This window comes from Salarias fasciatus, chromosome 1, assembly GCF_902148845.1.
Source record: "Salarias fasciatus chromosome 1, fSalaFa1.1, whole genome shotgun sequence".
NCBI lineage: Eukaryota > Metazoa > Chordata > Actinopteri > Blenniiformes > Blenniidae > Salarias > Salarias fasciatus.
In genome coordinates this window covers 16,873,538-16,894,328 of record NC_043745.1, presented here as the reverse complement: position 1 = coordinate 16,894,328, position 20,791 = coordinate 16,873,538, and the positions used below count along the sequence as shown (strand labels likewise).

Below are 20,791 nucleotides of genomic sequence, written 5' to 3'. Positions count from 1 at the left end.
GCACACATGCTTCAGTGGCTGCGTCAGACTGATACCTGAAGCACATTCCAGCTGTGTTACACGTCACGCGGGCTTCACCGGTGTTGGCCGGAGAAAAGGTATTCAGAGCGGGGGGAACATAAAAGTAAATGCACCAGAGGAGGGACCGCGATCTGTCAATCAAACCAAGCGCCATTGTCAGGGGAAGAGCTGTCGTCGGGGTGATAAGGTCACTGCGGGCAACGGCATCAAAATCATCCACAGCAAAAGAAAGTAAATTACTTAAATAACATGAAGCGACTGAAAAAATACGAGGCCAGCTAAGGTCATGGAGGAGAGGGAAAGGCAGGCCGGGTAATAAACCTGACCGGGCCTTTAAACAAAACTATCAGAGGAGAATAGAGTGGAGCGGCAAATGCAGAAAATCCAAACAGCTCATGAGCGTGGGAAACAGATACACCGCAATGCACCGTTTCGTTCCAAATTAAAACAGAAATAAAGATATTTGCTCCATGTTTGATTTAAAGATAAAAAATGACGGCGACAGACAGGACTCTGTAAGGAGGAAATATTTTTCATTGCTTGATGCAATTCAGCAACCTGACCAAAAATAAATCCTTTATTTAGCGAATCACAAATCCCGTGACGACTCAAGACTACATGGCTTTTACTGAAGGAGGGACGACAGCTTTTATTCACCTTTGTCTTGTGGAATTTTGAGTGTTACTGGCTCCTCAGCAGTGAACAACAGAATGTTGAAATGCACCGACAGACCTTTTCGTTTGACCCACAAACAAACATCATGCACATCATGTGCATCGACGTCCCGCTGTGGGTTCGGGGATAAGACTGAGAGGACAGACAGGGAGACGGACCAATGACTTCTCCGACAGTCATCCTCGCCTCCGTCCATGGGGCTGGGCCGCCTCAGTGAGAACTAGAGGGCCAGGGTGTGTAATATGTAGGTTTTAGTTCCACTCTGGTGAATAGGAGGAATCAATATCTTTCTGCTGCTGCTGCTGCTGCCTCAGACACTTATTGGCTTTGGTTGCGGTGTCACAATGCTATATAGACAGGCACCACTTAATACTGCTGCTTTTTATTGGGGAGTGTCCTGGTGTCACACCGGACTAAGGTGCATCCAGTACCATGTGCACACGATACAGTGGGTGTGAATCCTGTTTCCTGTCAGTTCTTTCAAGTTGTATTCACGCTGTCTGCTGTCAAGTGAACGGGAAACACTTCATCACTCAACATCGCAAAGGGAAGATACAGCTGAAGGAAAGAGATGCAAAGATGGTGATGCAAGCCGTTTTTTAGCTTTACATCATAATTACAATAAGCCCTGACGTGCACTTTGAAGAGCTACAGCTTAAAAAGTTCAGGGATAAATTTCCATTACAATTTTTTTTCACAAAAATGAAAATAAATTTGCTTGGGCAAAACTGCTTAAAATTACAAAGAATGATTGTGTTTCATTGTTTAATAACTTCAGGGAGCTGATGTTTTTAGAGATCTTAATTCATTTGAGGGATTAAAATAAGGCTAAAAGGCATCTTAAAATCAGCAGATAATCATTTAAATCAGGCATTACAAGCAGCCTCTGGAATAATATTTAATGGATGAAAATTTAGAGGAGCACAATAGACACCAAGTGTTAATGCAGTGCTAAATATGTGTAAAACAGAAATTGGATAGGTGAAGGCGATTAGTATGAAGAATGCTTCATTTTAACCATTCAAAACCCTGCGAGCACGCAGTCATATAAAAGAGTCTGATGAAAGGATTATTCATGCATGCGTATAGAAGAAAAGAGGAGAATAAAAGAGAAGTGCATTAACCTATGTGATTCTTGGTAGCCTTTTTCACGCTCCTGTCAGTACAAGTAAACACCAGTGCATGCACACACACACACACGCATGTATGCACGCATGTATGCACGCATGCACACGCGCGCGTGCACACACGACAATGACTCTGTGTGTGTGTGTGTGTGTGTGTGTGTGTGTGTGTGTGTGTGAAGTAGTGTGATCATGGGTGTCTTTCTGATGCTCAGTGACTCGCTCATGTGTTGCTGGCCCATCTGTGAACAGAATGACCATGACACAGTGTGTGTGTGTGTGTGTGTGTGTGTGTGTGTGTGTGTGTGTGTGTGTTTGTGTGTGTGTGTGTGTGTGTGTGTGTGTGTGTGTGTGTGTGTGTGTGTGTGACATGGTGATGCAGTGATTGATGAGGCAGTTGCCATTCTTGCTAATGCAAAACGCACCTATCCCTGAAGGGAGCAAATGCCACAGCACACACAGATACACACAAAGGGCTGCAACTGCCCTACCTAATTACCCCTCTAGTCAGGGCAGTGTGGTGTCTTACAGTCACACATACGATATGATTCCGACAATGTGCATAAATATACTGTAGTTACATGAACAGACAGTTAATCGAACGCACCCACCATGAGACAAACTTATTTGTCGGAATATGGAAAACATTTTCAAGCACATCCACTGCACCTAGTCTTCTCCAGTAAAACATCAAAAAATACTCACCACAGTGATTTTTATATTGTTGTATTTCTTTTACACAGTAGGTTAAAACTGTTTAGATTTTTTTATTTTTTATTTTCATGTCCTCTGACTTCCTTTCGTTTACAATTTTCCATACAAGTCAAAAAATGGTAGATAATCACCAAAACTAATGTGATTAACATATCTAAGTGTGTGCGTGTCAGTGTTTCTGTGCATGTGTTTGCGTGTGCGTCCGGGCAGGTGGGGTTTGGAAGTCGCCCTGTGTGTGTGTCTGGGTGTGTGTGGATGTGTGTGCACGTTAGCGTTAGCGACGGGAGCTGTTAGCGGGGCAGGCGGCAGATGGGCTGTCGGCCTTAATAGGGACTGAGCGGGTGCAGAAAGGTGACAGCTCCACAAGGGAGGGGCGTGTGGAGAGGGAGAGGAGTGTGTGTGTGTGTGTCTGCGTGTATGTGTGTGTGTGTGTGTGTGTGTGTGTGTGTGTGTGTGTGTGTGTGTGTGTGTGTGTGTGGTGAGGGAAGAGAGGGATAAAGGGAAAATGAATTATCTGTGAAGAAAAGTGTGAATCAGCTGCACAGAGGAACGTACCTCCCGAGGGCGAGAAGTACCTTTTTTTAAAGAAGAAGAAAAAAAATCTTATAATGATTTTAACAGTTTACACTGCATGGATAACCAATCATATTGTTTGCGAAACAAAGATGTCAAACAGTGTCATTTCTGAGTGGTCAGTGTGGAAAGCACCACACAGTTAATTATTGCAGGTTACAGCTATGAATCACAGAATATGTTAAAAAAAAAAAAAAAAAAATGGAAATAAGAAAAACGCTTAGCCTATGCCTGTGGACGAGCTTCTGATGACTTTATCAAGCAGCACTGCATATCTGGACGGTTTGAAATTACGAAGTGAGATGTGAACGTCACTTTTCATTCGTCAGTAAGTTCATGTTAAAATAAAGCCACAAGCGGCACTGCTGTTTGAACGCGAAGACAAACCAAACGAAAACATTTTATTCACCTTAAAAAAAAAAAAAAATCAAATAATCAAGGCAATCCTACTTAATCCAACATCAAGAACAATCTCTGGGAGTCCATAAACGCTGGCGCACACACAAACAGGCCTTGTTCACAGATTAACTCGAAGATGCTGCACACGTACAGAAAAATCTGCGCAAACACAGGAAGAGTGTGCGCTTCCGTCTCAAAGCTGCCCGTTGGACAGTTGGGGAGGAGAACAACCAGCTACAATGCGGAAACGGTTCTGTCGTGACAAAACCCGAGCTGCTGGTGTCTCCCACAGAATTTTGTCACAGTCATTAAAAGCACAGGCAAAGGTTGAATGTATGTTTTAAAGAGAAGACGCAAAACTAAAAAAACTTGAGCATGAATGAAATCCATTGTAATTCACACTCTTGGTGAGAAAAATCTAAAAAGCCTTTGCTGCAATGATAAAATCCTCTTGAGGTGTGACTGAAGCACGACTCAGATTTTCAAAATACGCTGATTTGGGAGATTTGAAAGTTTCAATGTGTTGTTAATTTATCAATAGTCCAAATCAAAAGTTTAAACTTTAAGGTGCATTTAAACAAAGTAATGGAAAGTAACGTTCAAATTTACTTCTTTTCAAGAGATTGATAAGAGACGGAAATACAAAAAGCAGAGAAAGGCACAGACTAAAGCAACCTAAAGCGAGAGGTGGGGTGGTGGGCTGCCCTGTCATTCTCTCCCCATCAGGCACACACATGAAGCATGATGGGAGGATGAGAGGAGGAATATTTCACTGTCAGTCGTAAGGCGGCATGGTCATTCATTTCTCTCTCTCCCTCAGTATCTAACCCTTTTTCCGTTCTACTGTATCGTTCCTTTTCTTTTTTTTTTCTTTGTCTTTTTTGAAACCCCTTACACTCTGTCGAAACAATGACAATTTAATCATACTCGGGGCCCGGCCGTGTAGAGGCAGAGAACTGCCCAACCAGCCAATCTATAGGGCGCTCCCCGCGGACAGCGCCGCAGAAAAAGTGTAAAAGACAGGCAAGACGCTTGAACCTGCATCATTCTCTCAATCCTCTTTTACACACACACACACACACACACACACACACACACACACACACACGGAGCACCTCTCCATCTAAATCTGCTCTATTGTGGCCCAGTCTCCACTGTCTCCTCCCATTAGGAGTGAGAAGTAGCATTAAGAGCCTTGAGCACAACACGATGGGCTTGCTTGTGCGTGCATGTGCGCGCGCGCACACACACGCACGCACACACACACACACACACACACACACACACACACACACACACACACACACACACACACACACACACACACACACACACACGCTCACGCACACACACACACACACGCAGACACGCACACACACACACAGGTTTCCCGACCTTAAGATTAATCGTTTCATGGAGAAAGGCTGAATTCACATTTTAGTGACCGTAATCTGAGATAACAACAATAACAAACCTGTGTGAACCATAAACTAGGAAAAGGCAACTTTGTCTTTGTAAAGTCATTAAGAAAACACACTCACTTTCATTTCGAGCTGACATAAAGTGCACTTTGAAAAGATGAAACTTTTGAGGAAAAAAAGTCAGTATATAGAGGTGAAATTCTGAGGCGGAGCTAAAAAGATTTGATAGATTGTGATAATAGTAATAATAATTGAATGCACATTTTGATGTATAGATGACAGAGATGTATGGATGATGGAACACGGGGAATGAGCAGGTGAGCGTCGCGGACAGAGCGATGGGGGAAGGAGACGAGATGAGAAGAGATGCGCGGCATTGCTTCTCACTATATCACTCTCTCTCTTCTTTCAATCACCGCTTTGGCATTCAATCACACACACACACACACACACACACACACACACACACACACACACACACACACACACACACACACACACACACACAGACACGGGCACACACAGACACACACAATGGTGTAATGGCTAATTGCAGAGTGTGTGTGTGTGTGTGTGTGTGTTTGTGTGTGTGACACAGCTGGTACGGTCTCTCTTACTGCTCTTTCAACACATAAAGGCCGGCGCTGACCCGTGACATACTCTCACACATGCACCGTGCTGATGGATTGGACATAAATCAAAGAAATTCACATCATCAAGGCTCATCCCATTTTGCGCTGTCATCTCTCTGCAGCTTTGTATACAAATGTCTGTTTGCTGGTGAGGTCGTTTGTTTTTTCAAACCAGCATCCGTGCGCGTTTGCGCACAAATTTTGTGATTGCAGTTTTATCACAGTTTGGTCACTCTTTAGCGGCAGAGCCTCCGACCACAGCACTTGTCGCTGTGCGTGCGCTGCTGTGCACGTGTGCGCTCATGCATACATGTGTGTCCGGCGGACCTCCTGAGTGCTGGTGTCAGACAAAAGCAAACCCCCCCCTCCTCCCGTTCCTTCCCACCTCTCGCTCTGTCTATCTCTCCCGCTCTGTCTTTACGGGACTAAATTACCACTGGAATGCCAGGACCCTTCACATGAGAGGGGGGCCGCCCTCAGCATCAAGGCTGCGTGTGCGTGTTTGTGTGTGTGTGTGTGTGTGTGTGTGTGTGTGTGTGTGTGTGTGTGTGTGTGTGTGTGTGTGTTCATACAAAGCAAAAACTGACAGACAACAAATTCCTTCGAGACAGACAAATGGACTGACAGAAAAAGAACAAATATTTCTCATTCAGGCCATCAATGACTAACACACACACACACACACACACACAGACACACGCACACAGGACGCATGGAAACGCACACGCGCAGCCAGCAAATCAGTGTGGCACATATTGACATGCTTTGACAGATGAATTAAGTAAATGATTTTATAAGGAGATTAAAAGGATTTTAATTTGCGCAATCTCTCTTTGGTTCCCCCGTCCCTCCCTCCACTCAGCTTTACCTCTCTACTGCTTTCTCTCTCTCTCTCTCATGGCCTGGAAAAAAAAAAAGGTGCAAAAGAAACTAACAAAAATACTGAAATAAAAAGGCTGAAATACAAGAAATAAAGCTATTTGGAATTTTCTTTGAATTGTAAAAAAGCTGGATTTTATTTTTATATTCATTAATTCCACCTTTGGAGATCTTTTCTTCACAGAATAAAACATATTTACAGAGATCCTCAGCAAATGCGAATAACTGAAGAATAGAGCGTAAGTAGGCCTTCAGGTTTAATTTTGCAGAACTTTGATTTTCCTTGATTTATCAAAATTAAAAAAAAGGATACAGACATAAATAAAAATTGTCATTATGAAATCTTTCTGTCCAAATTTTTCTCCTGGAAATAACAATGGGACTGGTCCTAAGACAATAAGAAGCAACACTGAGCTGAAGACGAAAACTGAATGGCATGTTGAGCGCCTGATCGTTTGTCAAATCTAGTCAAATAGTAAATAATTGTTACTGAAAATAAATGGTTGCTTTGTTTGTGTGTTTACATTTCCGTCTGAGGAAATCAACGCTAATCAACAACACACTCAGACGAAGTGTAAACTGTTCTCTCAACCGTTCAGACCTCTTTAAGGTGTAACAAGAAAAAATAACATTTTAACAAATTTTTAACATTGAACATTTTTCTGAATGATTAAAAAAATGGTTAAACAAATCGCAAATTTAAATAATGCGGTATAAAGTCAGATATGCGCTCCTTCATCTTCGCACCGCAAACCCTCGCCTGAATAAGCTGCACGATCGCTTTGCAGGTCTCACCATCCGTCCGTCTCCCTCACACCCACAGACGAAAAACACCAAATTCACTAAAGTCACTGCAGGAAATATATTTTAATGATATGCAAATGGTATGTATATGGTGGCATGAGGGGAATGCAATTATGTTAACAGCTTAAGCGGTACTTGTTGTTATTATTATCAGTATGATCATCATTATCCCTAATATTTTAATTAGTATAGCGAAGCAGTGCCTGAGAGCAGAGGAGGAAAAGTCTGTGCTGAGGAAAGAGAGCAGCAGATGTATAGATTGATGAATGTATGAATGAATGAATGAATGAAGGAAGGAAAGAAGGAAGGAAGGAAGGAAGGAATGAAGGAGCGGAGAGATGGATGACTGGAGCAGAGGTTCTCAAAAAAATGTGCGGCTGTAGCAGCTGAAACATGCTCAGGTGAAGGAGACGATTTCCACTGCAAACGTTGGAGTCTTTGCTCGGTTTCTGAATATTTCTTTCTCCTTTCAAAAAGTAAACGCAATGTTAATTTTCTTGTCAGATTCAGTGGTAAAAGATGGACTTTTGAGACTGCGCTCAAAAGACTTCACCCCGTTTTGTAGGTTGAAGACCAACTCACGGGCAGATTGCTCAGATACAGCGCAGAGGGTCGAGTCCTTACAGGCAAGCGGATATGAAAATTCAGACTTTGCTCTGGAACCGTTTGAATCAGACTACAGAACCAACATGCTCAATTTTAAATAGTCTTGTTAATTCCACCCTGTAATAAAAAACTCTGACAAACGTTGATTCACCACATTTCATTCAAAAATCTATTCTATTATATCTGTTCTATATTAAAGTCATTACAGAAAGGTTCAAATATCTTGATTTTCATTTTGAATGTTTTCAATGGAAACAATCAGACAACACAGTCAAACACTCAGTTCTTGAAAATATAAAAGAAAAGTTCTCTGATTTAGAAAAGACAGAAAATTTTGTTGTGTTCATATTTGCCAAAACTGCTCCCCTCTCTACACCACAGGCAATGTAACACACACACACACACACACACACACACACACACACACACACACACACACACACACACACACACACACACACACACAAAGTGAAGACAGGTGCATAAGACACATATTACCAGTTTGCTTTCTTTAAAAATGCATCAGAATTCATGTTTCGAGAACTTTGTCTTTTCAGTTCTCCATGCCTGACTCTTCGATGTGAAGACACTCAAAGCTGTAGCTTTAATTATATATATGACTCCATTTAAATATATCCTTAAAACCACCACTACTTAGAACCAAATGAATCTACACACATCTTTCTAAAAGTGTGTACATACTGACTGTAAATGTTGATCAAAGCAAACAGGACAGAACAGAACCATCAACCAATTCACACCTGCATGCAAAAGGAATGCCGACCTCTCACTGAACGACACACATCCCTTCAGGCATCTGAAACCACAAACTGTGTGGATGTTATTAAACTTTACACTTGCTATCCAACTGACTAATTTGTGCTTGACTTTGAAATTTTACACATTTGCAGAGTTGCTGCTGTGTGATTTGCCAGTCACTCGCTCTGCTTTTGAAGAGCGTCTTTCACCTAAAAGAGCAAAACGCTGGCGAAAGGAGCAGCTCTCACTTGTTTGTGTGTGTGTGTGTGTGTGTGTGTGTGTGTGTGTGTGTGTGTGTGTGCGTGTGTGGGAGTGAGAGTGTGTGTGTAACTGTCTCTAATTCCTGTGCGGGGCCACACGCTGAGCCGCCCGTCTGAAATTCTACCTCCTCTGGCATTTAAGAGCGCTGCTCTCCCCCCTGTCCTCCTCCCTCCTCTCTTATGGGCCCTTCTCCTCCCGTCTCTCTCTACGTTATTCCTGTAACCTCAATGCCCTGTTACTTCGCCAATTCTCTGCTTGGACGAACACGCACTCAAAACACACACTCACTTGCACAAACACACGCAGAAGCACACACATGCAGAAAGGTCCTGAGTGAGTTTGCCGTTTTGTTGTACTGAGAGCAGCTTGACAGAAAGTGCAACAATGTTTTAAAAACACAAAGAAAAGTGAAGAAGAAGTGTATCTGCATGCTGTAAATGGATGTGTTGAAGTGTGGGCAGGTGTGTGTGAGTGTGTCTCGCTGCCAGGTGGAGGGACAGATATTCCGCTCCTCTGCCCACTGAGTAAAAGCTGATGTCCGGATACTGCAGGTACACACACACATACACACACACACACACACACACACACACACACACACACACACACACACACACACACACACACACACACACACACACACACAGTGAACGCGTGCTACCTGACAGCAGAAACAACCTTGACATGGTGCCGGCCACCTCCGCTGCATACCAGCACACTCACTCACTCAGTGTCACACACAGGCACTCACACACACACACACACACACACACACACACACACACACACACTGACAGTGGAAGACAATGGAAATGACAAGTTGAATGATGGATAAAAGGTTAAGATCAAATGGTAAAATTTACCTACTCTTGTTCAGAGTGCATTAAAAAACACTCGGATACTGGGTGTCCTACCAAATCCATCGGCGATACCGGGTCATTGCCATGTCAACTTCCTCCGGGAAAATGCAAGAAAAAGCAAAAAAAAAACAGCAAAGTTTTTATATGTGTCCTCTCTCTCCTCCTCTTCTTTCTCTGGTCTTCCTCTCTCTTGGTCCTTCCTTCCACTTGAAGGGAGCAATACAATTACCAGGCTCTGCGCTGCCTGCCCTGATCAGCTCTGCGTGTGTGCGTAGATGTGAGGGACCGTGTGTTTGCAGTGTGTATGTGAGAGCTGGGGAGAGGGGGCTACAGACACACAAACAGCCAGCGAGGCAGTTGGGACGGAAAGCTGTGCTGCTGTCCTAATCAACGACTTAAAGCCCCGATAGCAGCTCATGAATATTAAGCAGCGCTTTGCATATACAGTCCCTCAGGTCCCGGTGGTGCCGCAATTGGTGGATGTTTGACCAATGGCTACAGGGAGGGGCGGAGAAAGAGGAGGGGACGAGGAGGGAGAGCAGGAGAGAGAGAGAAGAGCAGGTGGAGAGGGAGGGATCAGACAAAGAGCACAGAGGGGAAGACAGAAGGAGTGATGAAGGAAAGGACGGAGCGCAGTGGAGAAAGACTCAGGTGAGGGAAAGGTTTAAAGCAACACAACCTGCACTCTTTTGCTCTTTCTTTTCTCTGTTTTAATCTTTTGACCTCTCAAAAGTCCCTCCTCACTGATCTCATCACATAGCTGCAGAGGAAAACTGTTTCCCCTGACAAAGAAGAAAAGAAAAAAAAAGAAGAAAGAAATGAAGCAACCATGTGGAAAGAAAAACATGTTTTCTTTTCACTTTCAAATAACGTTTGAAACCAAGAATATTTCAAAACACATGGAAAAAAAAAATTGAGCTCATAGTTTGGAGCACCTGCCAGGGACAAAATGAGGCCTTGAAAACCAAAAAATTGACCAAATCAAATCCAGAGAATTACAAGATCAAAGGAACAAGTGTAAGCTTGACCCCAAATTCGCGGTCTGAATAATATGTCACAATGCACACACACACACACACACACACACACACACACACACACACACACACACACACACACACACACACACACACACACACACACACACACACACACAGCAGAGCCCATTGCAGCGCAGCGGTAAAATACGAGATTATAGCGATTCCAGGGCGCTTGTCCTTTGTTGTGGAATGATTTGGGAATGATTGGGACGAGGTTTTCCCCGCTGCTTGCTGAGCTCCCCGTCATCTCTGCACCAGCAGGCTGGATTTTCCCAATGTTCCCAAACACCCTGAAATGTGTGTCGTCGGCGGCGCAAGAGGGATTCTCCAGCAGATTCAGCTCTCCGCTCTCTGGTCTCAGGGCAAGGAGAGGGGAGAAAAGGAGAAAAGGGAATCTGAGGAGAGACTGAGAGAAACAACGGTCTTTCCTCTAAAAGAAAATCTGAGCCCTATGGGGCGACTCAGATCTGCTTTGCCCCAATGATACACTCACTCACTTTTCCTTTTCTTTCTTACTAATGTTTTCCTCCTTTCCATTTGACTTTCCAACGGGAGAAAGAAGTGTGGACTAAAGAGGAAGATAGGGAGACTGAGAGTGGAGGGGTGGAGAGGGGGATGCAAAGATGAAAGAGAGTGGTTGTGATTAGCAGCTTTGGAGGGGAACAGATAATGAAACATTTCCTGAAACCAATCTCTGCTTTGATGTACACGTGTACGTGTGCATTTGTGTGTGTGTGTGTGTGTTTGTGAATGTGCGTGTGTGTGTGTATTTGACAATGACAGCCTCTTTTCCATTTTTCCTCTACACCGAGTCGAATTTTAAACATTTCGACTGGTTAACAGCAGAATTAAAGTATTCGAACAAAAAGGTAGATTCCAAACGTTTCCTCTTTTTCTATATGTTGCACATTTTAGTTATGCATGCTGATGAAGCATGTGTGTACGCAAGCATACCATGCATGTAACGACGTGGAGAACGCCAACATGTGTTCTTCAGCATGGCGGAGTTCAGACACGTCCGCAAAATGCTACTGAGGTGCTAAACTAAAACTGAAAGTTGGTCTAAAATCTTTCAAACAATAAATGCATTCAGGCGCTGAATGAGGGGTCCTCAAAGTGTCGGGCGGGCCTGCCTCAGGGGTGCCAGGGAACTTCAGTGGGTGCTAACCAGCAGAAGAACTCTGAGGGGCAGGGTGTTGCTTTTTCCCATTATGTTCTGTATGTAAGTTTTTCCAAGAGAAAAAAAAAGAAAGAGAAAGATGGGGAGTAAAAACCTACAATCATCTTCTCAAAATATATATTTGATTATTGACGTTTGACAGAGTCAATTTCAAATAAAATAAATTAAGCTTCAATGCAGAACCACAAGTGTAACAACAGCTTAAGATAAATAAATTTTCAGTTGGGCATGAAAAGAATGATGCCATTTAGGGTCTGTTAATGTCTGTGATTTCACTGTAAGCTGGCAACAATTAAAATATATCTTACAATGCAAAACAAATATTATGAAATTCACCTTTAAACTCATACTTGGCCACTTACATTCATGGACAAAACATTATGCATTGCTTTGAAAAGGCCACACACTCATGCACATGCACACACACGCACGCATCTATGCAGAGATGCAATACACAGAAACACGTGCACAAACCAAATAACACATGCAGAATGCACATTGTATACATTTGCACTGGAAAGCTGAACTCATAGGGTATATGCTGTAGGATTCATGTATACTGAAACACGACGAACACACACACACACACACACACACACACACACACACACATACACACACACACACACACACACATACAGAGTTATGATGTATCCAGAGGCTTATAAACATCGACAAAGATGAGTGTGAATCAATGGTGCCGTCACTACTGGGCAAACAAATCCTTTACCAAAACCTCAGTCTCTAACACACATTCACAGATCTGTTATCTCTGCATCCAGGCAAGAAATATCAGGATGCAGGAACATCAATTTATTTTTCAGTTACTTTCTTTTTATGCATTAATATTGAAAATATGAAATCAGATTGTGGCGGGTTACTTGATTCTTTTACTGTCTCAAAGTTAGGAGGAAATTTCATGAAATGTATTGAGGGACTTTTTTTATGCACCATTAAAAAGCAGAAAAATTACGTCACACGGTGCTTCAAATATGAGTACTGCAGCAAAGAGGTTGGATGGTTTTTCACATGCATCTTTATCTCAGCGGCACTGAATATACAATCACAACACTTTGCCAAGTGGACAATCAAAGTCAATTCATGTCAATTCATTCAATGTGAACATGAGTCATGATTTGCTTTTCACAGTGGTTAACGCAGTCACCTCCATACATGGATGTTAGCTGTTTGAACCTCCTTGCTGACGAGGCTTTGTCGGGTGGAGTTAGTATGTTGTCCTGGTGCTTAGGTGGTTTCCATCCATCGTTCTCTGATAATCCCAAGACATGTTTGTTTTGGGCAATAAGTGGCAAAAAAAAAAAAAAAACCTGGTTGTTCAGTTGTAGTAGTAAGCTGTTTAGGGTGAACCCTGATCTTTACACAGTGTTTGTGGAAATGCACTTCAGCTCAGTAAAGTTTGTATCCAGAATGAATGGATGAATAGATTCTTTTGGGTTATGAATAATGGCCAGAGTGCAGGGAATTGTGTTTATGCAGAGCACTGTCAAGAAGACTTGAGAGTGTTTAAAATGCTCCATTCTAAATGATGTTTGTTCAAAATTATTCTCGTTATGAACGACTGAAGTACCGAAATGCCATGGAGAGAAGATTGTGACCTTTGACCTCCTTCCAGCTATCCTTTTAAACGATCAGTGCTGGAGCCAACCCCAGCTTACTATGGGCGAAGGAAGGGTCCATCCTGGACAGTCCATCACAGGGCAAACACAGAGAGACAGACAGCCAAACACTCGCATTCACACTCATGGCTAATTTCTATGGCCACCAATCAACCTCATGCATGTTTTTGAACCATGGGAAGAGACCCAGTACCCAGAGACCCCCCCCCCCCCCCCCCCCCCCCCCCCACACACACACACACACACACACACAGGGAGAACATGCAAACTCCATGCTCCACACTGTGAGGTGAAGGTGTTAACCACTGCCCTGCCATGCAGTCTGTTGAAAAGAGATTTGAGAACATCACCAAAGAATTTGAAGACAAGCATAAACATGGTAAAGAGATAAGGATGAAATGTGTCTTTAGTGTTTTATGTAAAATTTGAGGAATTGTTGTGGTGAGACACTAACTTCTTATCGAAAACAAAATACTATGAATAGAGCTCTGGTCTTCAAAATTCAACCACACGCACATGCACAAAAGGACCATGTAGTCCTGAAGCTTCTGAGTAAAGATAACACTACAGAATTTTTTAAATTTACTTAAATCCACAACAAGCGTTTTCCCTTTTTCTACACTGCTCCTTTTTCACTTCACTGACCACAATAAATCCCCCTCTACCCTCCCAGGCTATTGATTGGCTCTCAGTTTGTGTGTATGTTGACAGTGACCCCTTTAGGCCACTTCTCTCTATCACTGGACAATCCACACACCTCGAACACACAAAACGGTAGGACGCAAAAACAGAATACTTGTTCAGTTCACATCCATGTGAATTTTCTGTTTCTTTGGCAATGGCCTTTTTTTTCGTTAGTTTTTAACTTTGATAAAGTTGCCAGATAAACAAATTGAACACAGTTTAAAATAAAATGAATAAAAAAAAAAAAAAAAAAAAAAAAAAACTCACCTAATCCATTAAAATAAAGTCCTTTCATGAAAATAATTTTTGGTTTTGGATGCATATTTGACTCTTGGTATCATTTCTACAGTTCATTTACTATGCTTCCTATTGTATTGTATGAAACTGTGATGGAGTCACAGTGCTTGTGAGCTTGGGCTGACCCTGTGGTGGCAGCCTGTTGACATGTAAAGAAGAATTATCTATTGCGACTCTCACTGGCATCAATCACATCACTCAATAGGCCACAGAAAGTTCACTCACTGTGAAGTATGGGAGTATATGTGCATATGTGTGCCTCTGCTGGTCAAAAAAGTCTTTAACAAATTCATGAAGCAGCCACTTAGGCAGTTGACCCCGGGCCACCCATCGACACGCGTGCCAGCCACACACAGAACAGAAGGCCAGACAACCCCAGAGTACTGACCAATACAAACACAGAACATGATTTAAAACCCATCATTGTCTTAGCTGTAATAACAGGTCAAATAAAAAAAAATAAAACTCGGATAAGAATGTATGTTCCCTGTTTCAATGAGAGTGAAAAATTTAAAGGGAAATAAATATAATAGGTTTAGGAAGCATGGAATAAAGAGCTACATCTCAATGACATTAAAAAGAAGAGAAACAGACTGAAAGCAAGAGAACTTGTGCTTCACGGCTAGCCAACAGAGGGAGCTATGGACTCTGGCCAGCTTACAGCCAGCTGCAGCACAGAGACTCCCAAGTTGAGTGTGCATGAGTGGCTATGTGAGCACGAGTGTTTATTTATAAAACAGGTGAGATTAAATCATCATATCAATCACATCACATTCTAAAATCACACCGACATTAACACTTACACCAAAGAACCTATAATCCCCAGGAACACAGAGGCGCGCGCGCACACACACACACACACACACACATACACACACACACACACACACACACACACACACACACACACACACACACACACAGTGACAGCAGGGAAAGCAGCTATGGAGCGGAGTTATCTGATAGCTCTGTCAGCAGGTACAGCAGAACACAGTGTGGAAACGGCCAATTTGACAACAGACCCCCTGCCTGCTCCTCCAAGCAGCTACCGACTGAACCCAAAGTGAGGAAAAGGTAGGGGAATGAGAGAGAGAGAGAGAGAGAGAGAGAGAGAGAGAGAGAGAGAGGGGAGAGAGAGAGAGAGAGAGGGAGAGAGAGAGAGAGTGGGCAAAAGTGAGCCATAGACCTGAAAAGGAATCTCTGTCACCAAAGTGACCAATGGCCATAACAGTACTGAGGGGTTTTATGGTCAAAAGGTGTTATTAGATGAACAATAAACTTAAGCTGCACTTCATTTCAGGCTGAGGGTGAGTGTTTTAATCTATTTTTCATCTTGGGTCACAGTCATATTTTGTAAGAAATGTTTATTTCCGTTTAGTTTTGTTTGTTATCAGGAGAAATAACAAAATGTAGCAGAAATAAATCATTAAAAATAAAACACAGGGCGTTCTGCATATGAAACATCATTAGTACTGCGAAATTTTGATATGAACTCAAATTTCGATTGTACTTACAACATAGTAATTGATCTACAGTGAGTGATAAGCTTAATTATGGGTGTGAACATGAGCCATAAGTCCTCAGTTCAAAAATACCCAACTAAAAATGTACTGACATAAAAGCTTCCTGGGATTTACACTTGATGTGAGAACATTTGATCCGTACAAAGACACTGTAAATACAAGCACATGTCAGAAGTTGAGGCGTGAAGAGACATTATGCTCACACACACAAGACTTACACTGTACATGGACATGCTCAGGCCATATGCACTCACACACTTGGCCATGAGGAAGAGGAAGTCTCTTCCAGCTAAAGACTGAAATCAAAGCAAGTAGGGGGGGAAAAAAGAAGCGAATGGCTTTTTTTTTTTAAGGTAATGATTGAGTGTGCCAGTGGCTGAAAAACCTCAATAGTTTTACATTGGTTATTTATTTAGTGCATATGAAAACGTCACAACAAGGGCTCTTCAAAAATTTCCCTCAGGGATTAGTAAAGTACTTCTATTCTATTCTATTCTATTCTATTCTATTCTATTCTATTCTATTCTATGAGGAAAGAAGAGGCTGTGATGATGATCAAGGCCAAGGAGAGAACACCAGCTGCCGGGAAAAGCTGCTGGGTTTAGAAGGCTTTCTGAAACCTGTCACCAAAACGCAATGTAACCTTCGGAGGAGGGTATACACACACACGCGCACGCACACGCAAAGTCCCACTATGTCTAAGTCCCATTTGAAAACATACCAACTGTGTCTTCTGCAAAAAAATATTTCCGGAAATCAAACACACAACACACATGACAAAGTCATCTTTCTTGTCCACGCTGACATGCATGCTTGCAAAGGTACGTGTGATTTCTTTAGAACAGAAAGACATGTGACAGTCCTGTTATTCCACACAAAGGTCAGGCAGGCTCAATGGCTTGAAAGACAGAGGTGTGCATGTGTGTGTGCCCGGGCAACGGAGAAAGATACAAACAGATGCTCTTCACACAGTCAGAGGGAGAGATAAAGAGAGAATTGTGCATGATTAGGTGACAAAAAGGGTGAGAAAGTGTCATATCGAAAAGGTGACATTGAATAGGCATGGAAATTTCATTGTCACCAAAAAGTAACATTTCTTAGTATCTTCAATGCATTCTTAGTATTTTCGCAAATCAAAGCGAAATCAAAGTGATGGTACTGACATAACTTTATTAGTAAGCAGCAGTTTTTCTGTTAGACAAAAGGACTAGTTAACTAATGTTACTGTTAACTAATAGTTAACAAATCTTCAAAACACTTAGAAAACTGGAAAAACAAAAAAACAAAAAAAAAGTTATTCAGTTATAATCCTGAAGTCTCTGACTTCGACAGAATGTTCTCAGACTTGGCAGGATCAGAGCATGTCAGGGAAAATGACATTAAAGCAATCTGCCTAGCACTGCTAGCAGCAGCAGCAGCAGCAGCAGCAGCCATGCAGGTTGATATCCTGAGTTGAAAATAGCTGCACATTGCACCAAAGGACAGTTTGTATCCATGCTTTACTAGCACAGCCACACTGCCTTGTTTTCATTTTGTAGATCAAAGCCATTCCAGTCATCCACTCCAGTACTTGATCAGGAGTGAGACTGCTGCCTGACAGCTCTTTAGCCAAGACTAGTGTCGGGTGGCTGCATGACACCAAAAAACACGCCAGCACTGTTTGGTCCAAACCAGAGTTTCAGGGATAGCCTGCTCTGTTTTGGCAGGTGTGAAAACTCCCCCACAGTCTGGTCCGCACCAAAGAAGCAAACTCAAGGTCTGCCTGAAGACTTGGGTCTTGGTTCACTTGCACCGTGGTCTGGTCTGCTGACCGTGTGAAAGAACAGTGGGCTTTCAGCGTCCTAAGAGAGCTGATATGAAATAGACGCAGTGCATTTTGGGTGCTAAATTGCTATTTGTCCTATGTGCTATAGTCATATAAACACTCTCAACTTCATTTAGCATCGACTTGAAGACAAAAACACACTTATTTTTCTGAAAGTTGGAAATAAATTCAGGCATTAAGGGGTTAGTTAATACACTGACATTTGTGGTGCTGACTAGCTGAATAATTTCATGCATCCCCATAAATCACCCCTGCATTTACAACTACAATTTAGTTATATTTATTTTCATTAGATACAAGTACGTAATCACAAGTTTAACAAGCAGAAAAGTCTCAAAGTGCAGGAATCAATCTTCACTTGTTTTCATTTGACAAGAGTCACAGTAAACTGAAGAGTAACCCAGCGAACAACGAGAAAAAGGCAACATAAACCTGGACCAGGTTACAAATAATAATTAAATAAATACATGTGTGAACTGTGGAAGGAAAGCTGGGCATAGTGACGGCCTATACCTGCATACATGTATATTCACACAATAGCTCTGCACATGAAGACAAATCAACCATCCATGCGTGTTTATTTCCAAAAAGAAAATTACCAGAAAGTACTGGGTTTTTTTCCCCCAGTAAAGTTCTTTTTATCAACTACAACTTGCATCAAGTATAGTGGGAGAACAAGTAGACAGAAGAATTTCTCACATGCATGCAAAAATGCACACAAGCATGCCAGGTCAAATGTGGTCACCATCCTGTCAGTGGTCAGACTGAAGGTCAGCTGGAGCGCAGCGCCTCTCAGAGTGATAGAAGTGACCTCATCAAGAGGGGACGGGCAAAAGGGGAAGGCCATGGGCTGGACTGAGGTGTCCCCTCATCAAACGTGGACAGACGGGGCAGACATGATAGATGTCAACACTCAATATGTGTGTTGGGTTGTCTGTGTGTGCATGCAGTTTCCATTCAGTCATTGTTAAAATCCCTTTTTCTCAAAGAGTACTGTGAAAGCACACAGTCACATATGAATTCTCCCAGAACAAACAAGACTACCCTCAGGAAACTCATAGAGTTGACAACTTGAGTTAGGAAATTTGCCGATGAGTCTGATCACCTGATCGGCAGCCCATGCGATTGCCAATACCTGCGCAATCCGACCACAAGCAAAAACTCGATAACGTTTTCATCTTTGACATTGTTTCACTGAAAAGTCAGATAGAAAAACAGAATGCAGATAACTTAGAGATTAGAGCAGTCACATGCAGTATTAGCTGAAATTACATAATGGCAACAAACTTCTCACTAAACTTTAGTTTCCTGTGTTTGATCCCTCTGTTAGCGCAGCACACATTTTTTTTTTTGCAAAGTCAGTACTATGAAACATTTCCAAGTACAACTTGAGGCAGCCATGCAGTTGCAGAACTCTGTTTACACAATCGACAGAAATAAGACATATTTTTGGCATTCTTGTATTAATAGTTTCAAATTTTGGACAATGTTTCGCCAGCCATTGCCAGAAACGTCAAAAAAAAACAGTTGTTTATATGTGAGGTTCCTTTAAACTGCTTTTGACTTGAAAATGTTCGCATGCAGGGCTGTAGAGCTCCATCTCTCACACTGATTGAAAAAATATATTGATTGTTCCTACGATAATCTATTGTATGACTGGATCACCGATCAGTACACTCGTACTTTACATTGACTGTTGCCATTCACAACATAATGGGCAGGTCCTCAACATTTGGGATTAATATGACAAAAAAAAATTACAAGGTTACAAAGATACAATACAGTGGTATAGATAACACTGAGGGACAACAAAAACACAAACACACTGCTCAAACCGTGACACAATACGTTCAGCATTTTGTCAGCACAGTCTTATTTTCTCTTGACCTTATGATCTGCCTGCTACCACCTTGCTCGCTCTCTCCCCTTATGCTACTTCTCATCTTCAGGTTTTGATTTATTCCCGAGGATAAATTAGAACCAGGGTGTAATTATATACAGAGTGAGTTTTGCCTGGATAAGAAAGCTCTAAGGGTGTGTGTGTGTGTGTGTGTGTGTGTGTGTGTGTGTGTGTGTGTGTGTGTGTGTGTGTGTGTTTCCTGGCGTGTCTGTGTACAGCAGTGTTTTGTATTGAAATAGGTGACTTCGGAGAGGTGCGCTCCTTTAATTACGCCGCTCTCAAACAGAACATGAGTGGGCTATTCCACTGGGATTAGTTGTCTCTCAGTGCTGCCTCTTTGTGCATGCAACACACACAATGCACATGTACACTCAGACACAAATGTATGCCTGCCAAAAAAGCCCTGCTCTCCAACAGTTGAACACTCAATATATTCAAACTGAGGAGCAAGCCAAGTGAATAATTCCACCACTAATAAACGGTAAGAGAGAACCTGTGCACAGATGAGATGAAGGGGGAATAAGGATAGAACATTTTGGGGGCGTGGGTAAAGTGCTGAACAAATAAAGGAGTGAAAGGAGAACTACGCTTTCAGGAAAATGTGGTATTCAAGGACAACAAAACACAAAATTTAATATCAACATCAATTGTAAAAAATATTTTAATTGATCTATGTGTATTTTGATTCCTACCACTTCAATTTGTTTGTAAAGGTTACAAATACTGTTCTTTAGAAGGAAGTGTTGTGGAAAAAGCAAAAAAAGGGAGAAGAAGGAGTAATATTACTTCACTTTAGCCCCTACCACTGTTTGACCAAATCTGATGCACATTTCACTGTGTCCATTGTCAGACTTATTTTTTTGAACCTCTGGTAAGAATTTTCTTGGATTGCCTTGCAATGAACAGTCTTAATATTTGACAGGAGGAGCATCTTTTTGAAATGACCTGTCATGAGTCTTGGGTCTTGATTGCAGGTA

The 20,791-nt window shown here is 42.2% G+C and overlaps 1 protein-coding gene across 5 annotated transcripts in view; it reads right to left on the bottom strand.

Annotated features, from left to right (window-relative positions):
• Positions 1–10,082, bottom strand: part of esrrga (estrogen-related receptor gamma a) — a 65,497-nt gene extending 55,415 nt beyond the window's left edge. For 4 of the 5 annotated variants that reach the window (XM_030092224.1, XM_030092240.1, XM_030092232.1 and 1 more), the window contains exon 1: positions 9,736–10,082. In XM_030092224.1, the coding sequence (XP_029948084.1) occupies positions 9,736–9,791 (56 nt within the window). In that variant the 5' untranslated portion in view covers positions 9,792–10,082. Of the gene's footprint in view, positions 1–9,731 lie in introns of all 5 variants that reach the window. The other variant, XM_030092258.1, reaches the window with a different exon arrangement.
• Positions 10,083–20,791: the final 10,709 nt, after the last annotated feature.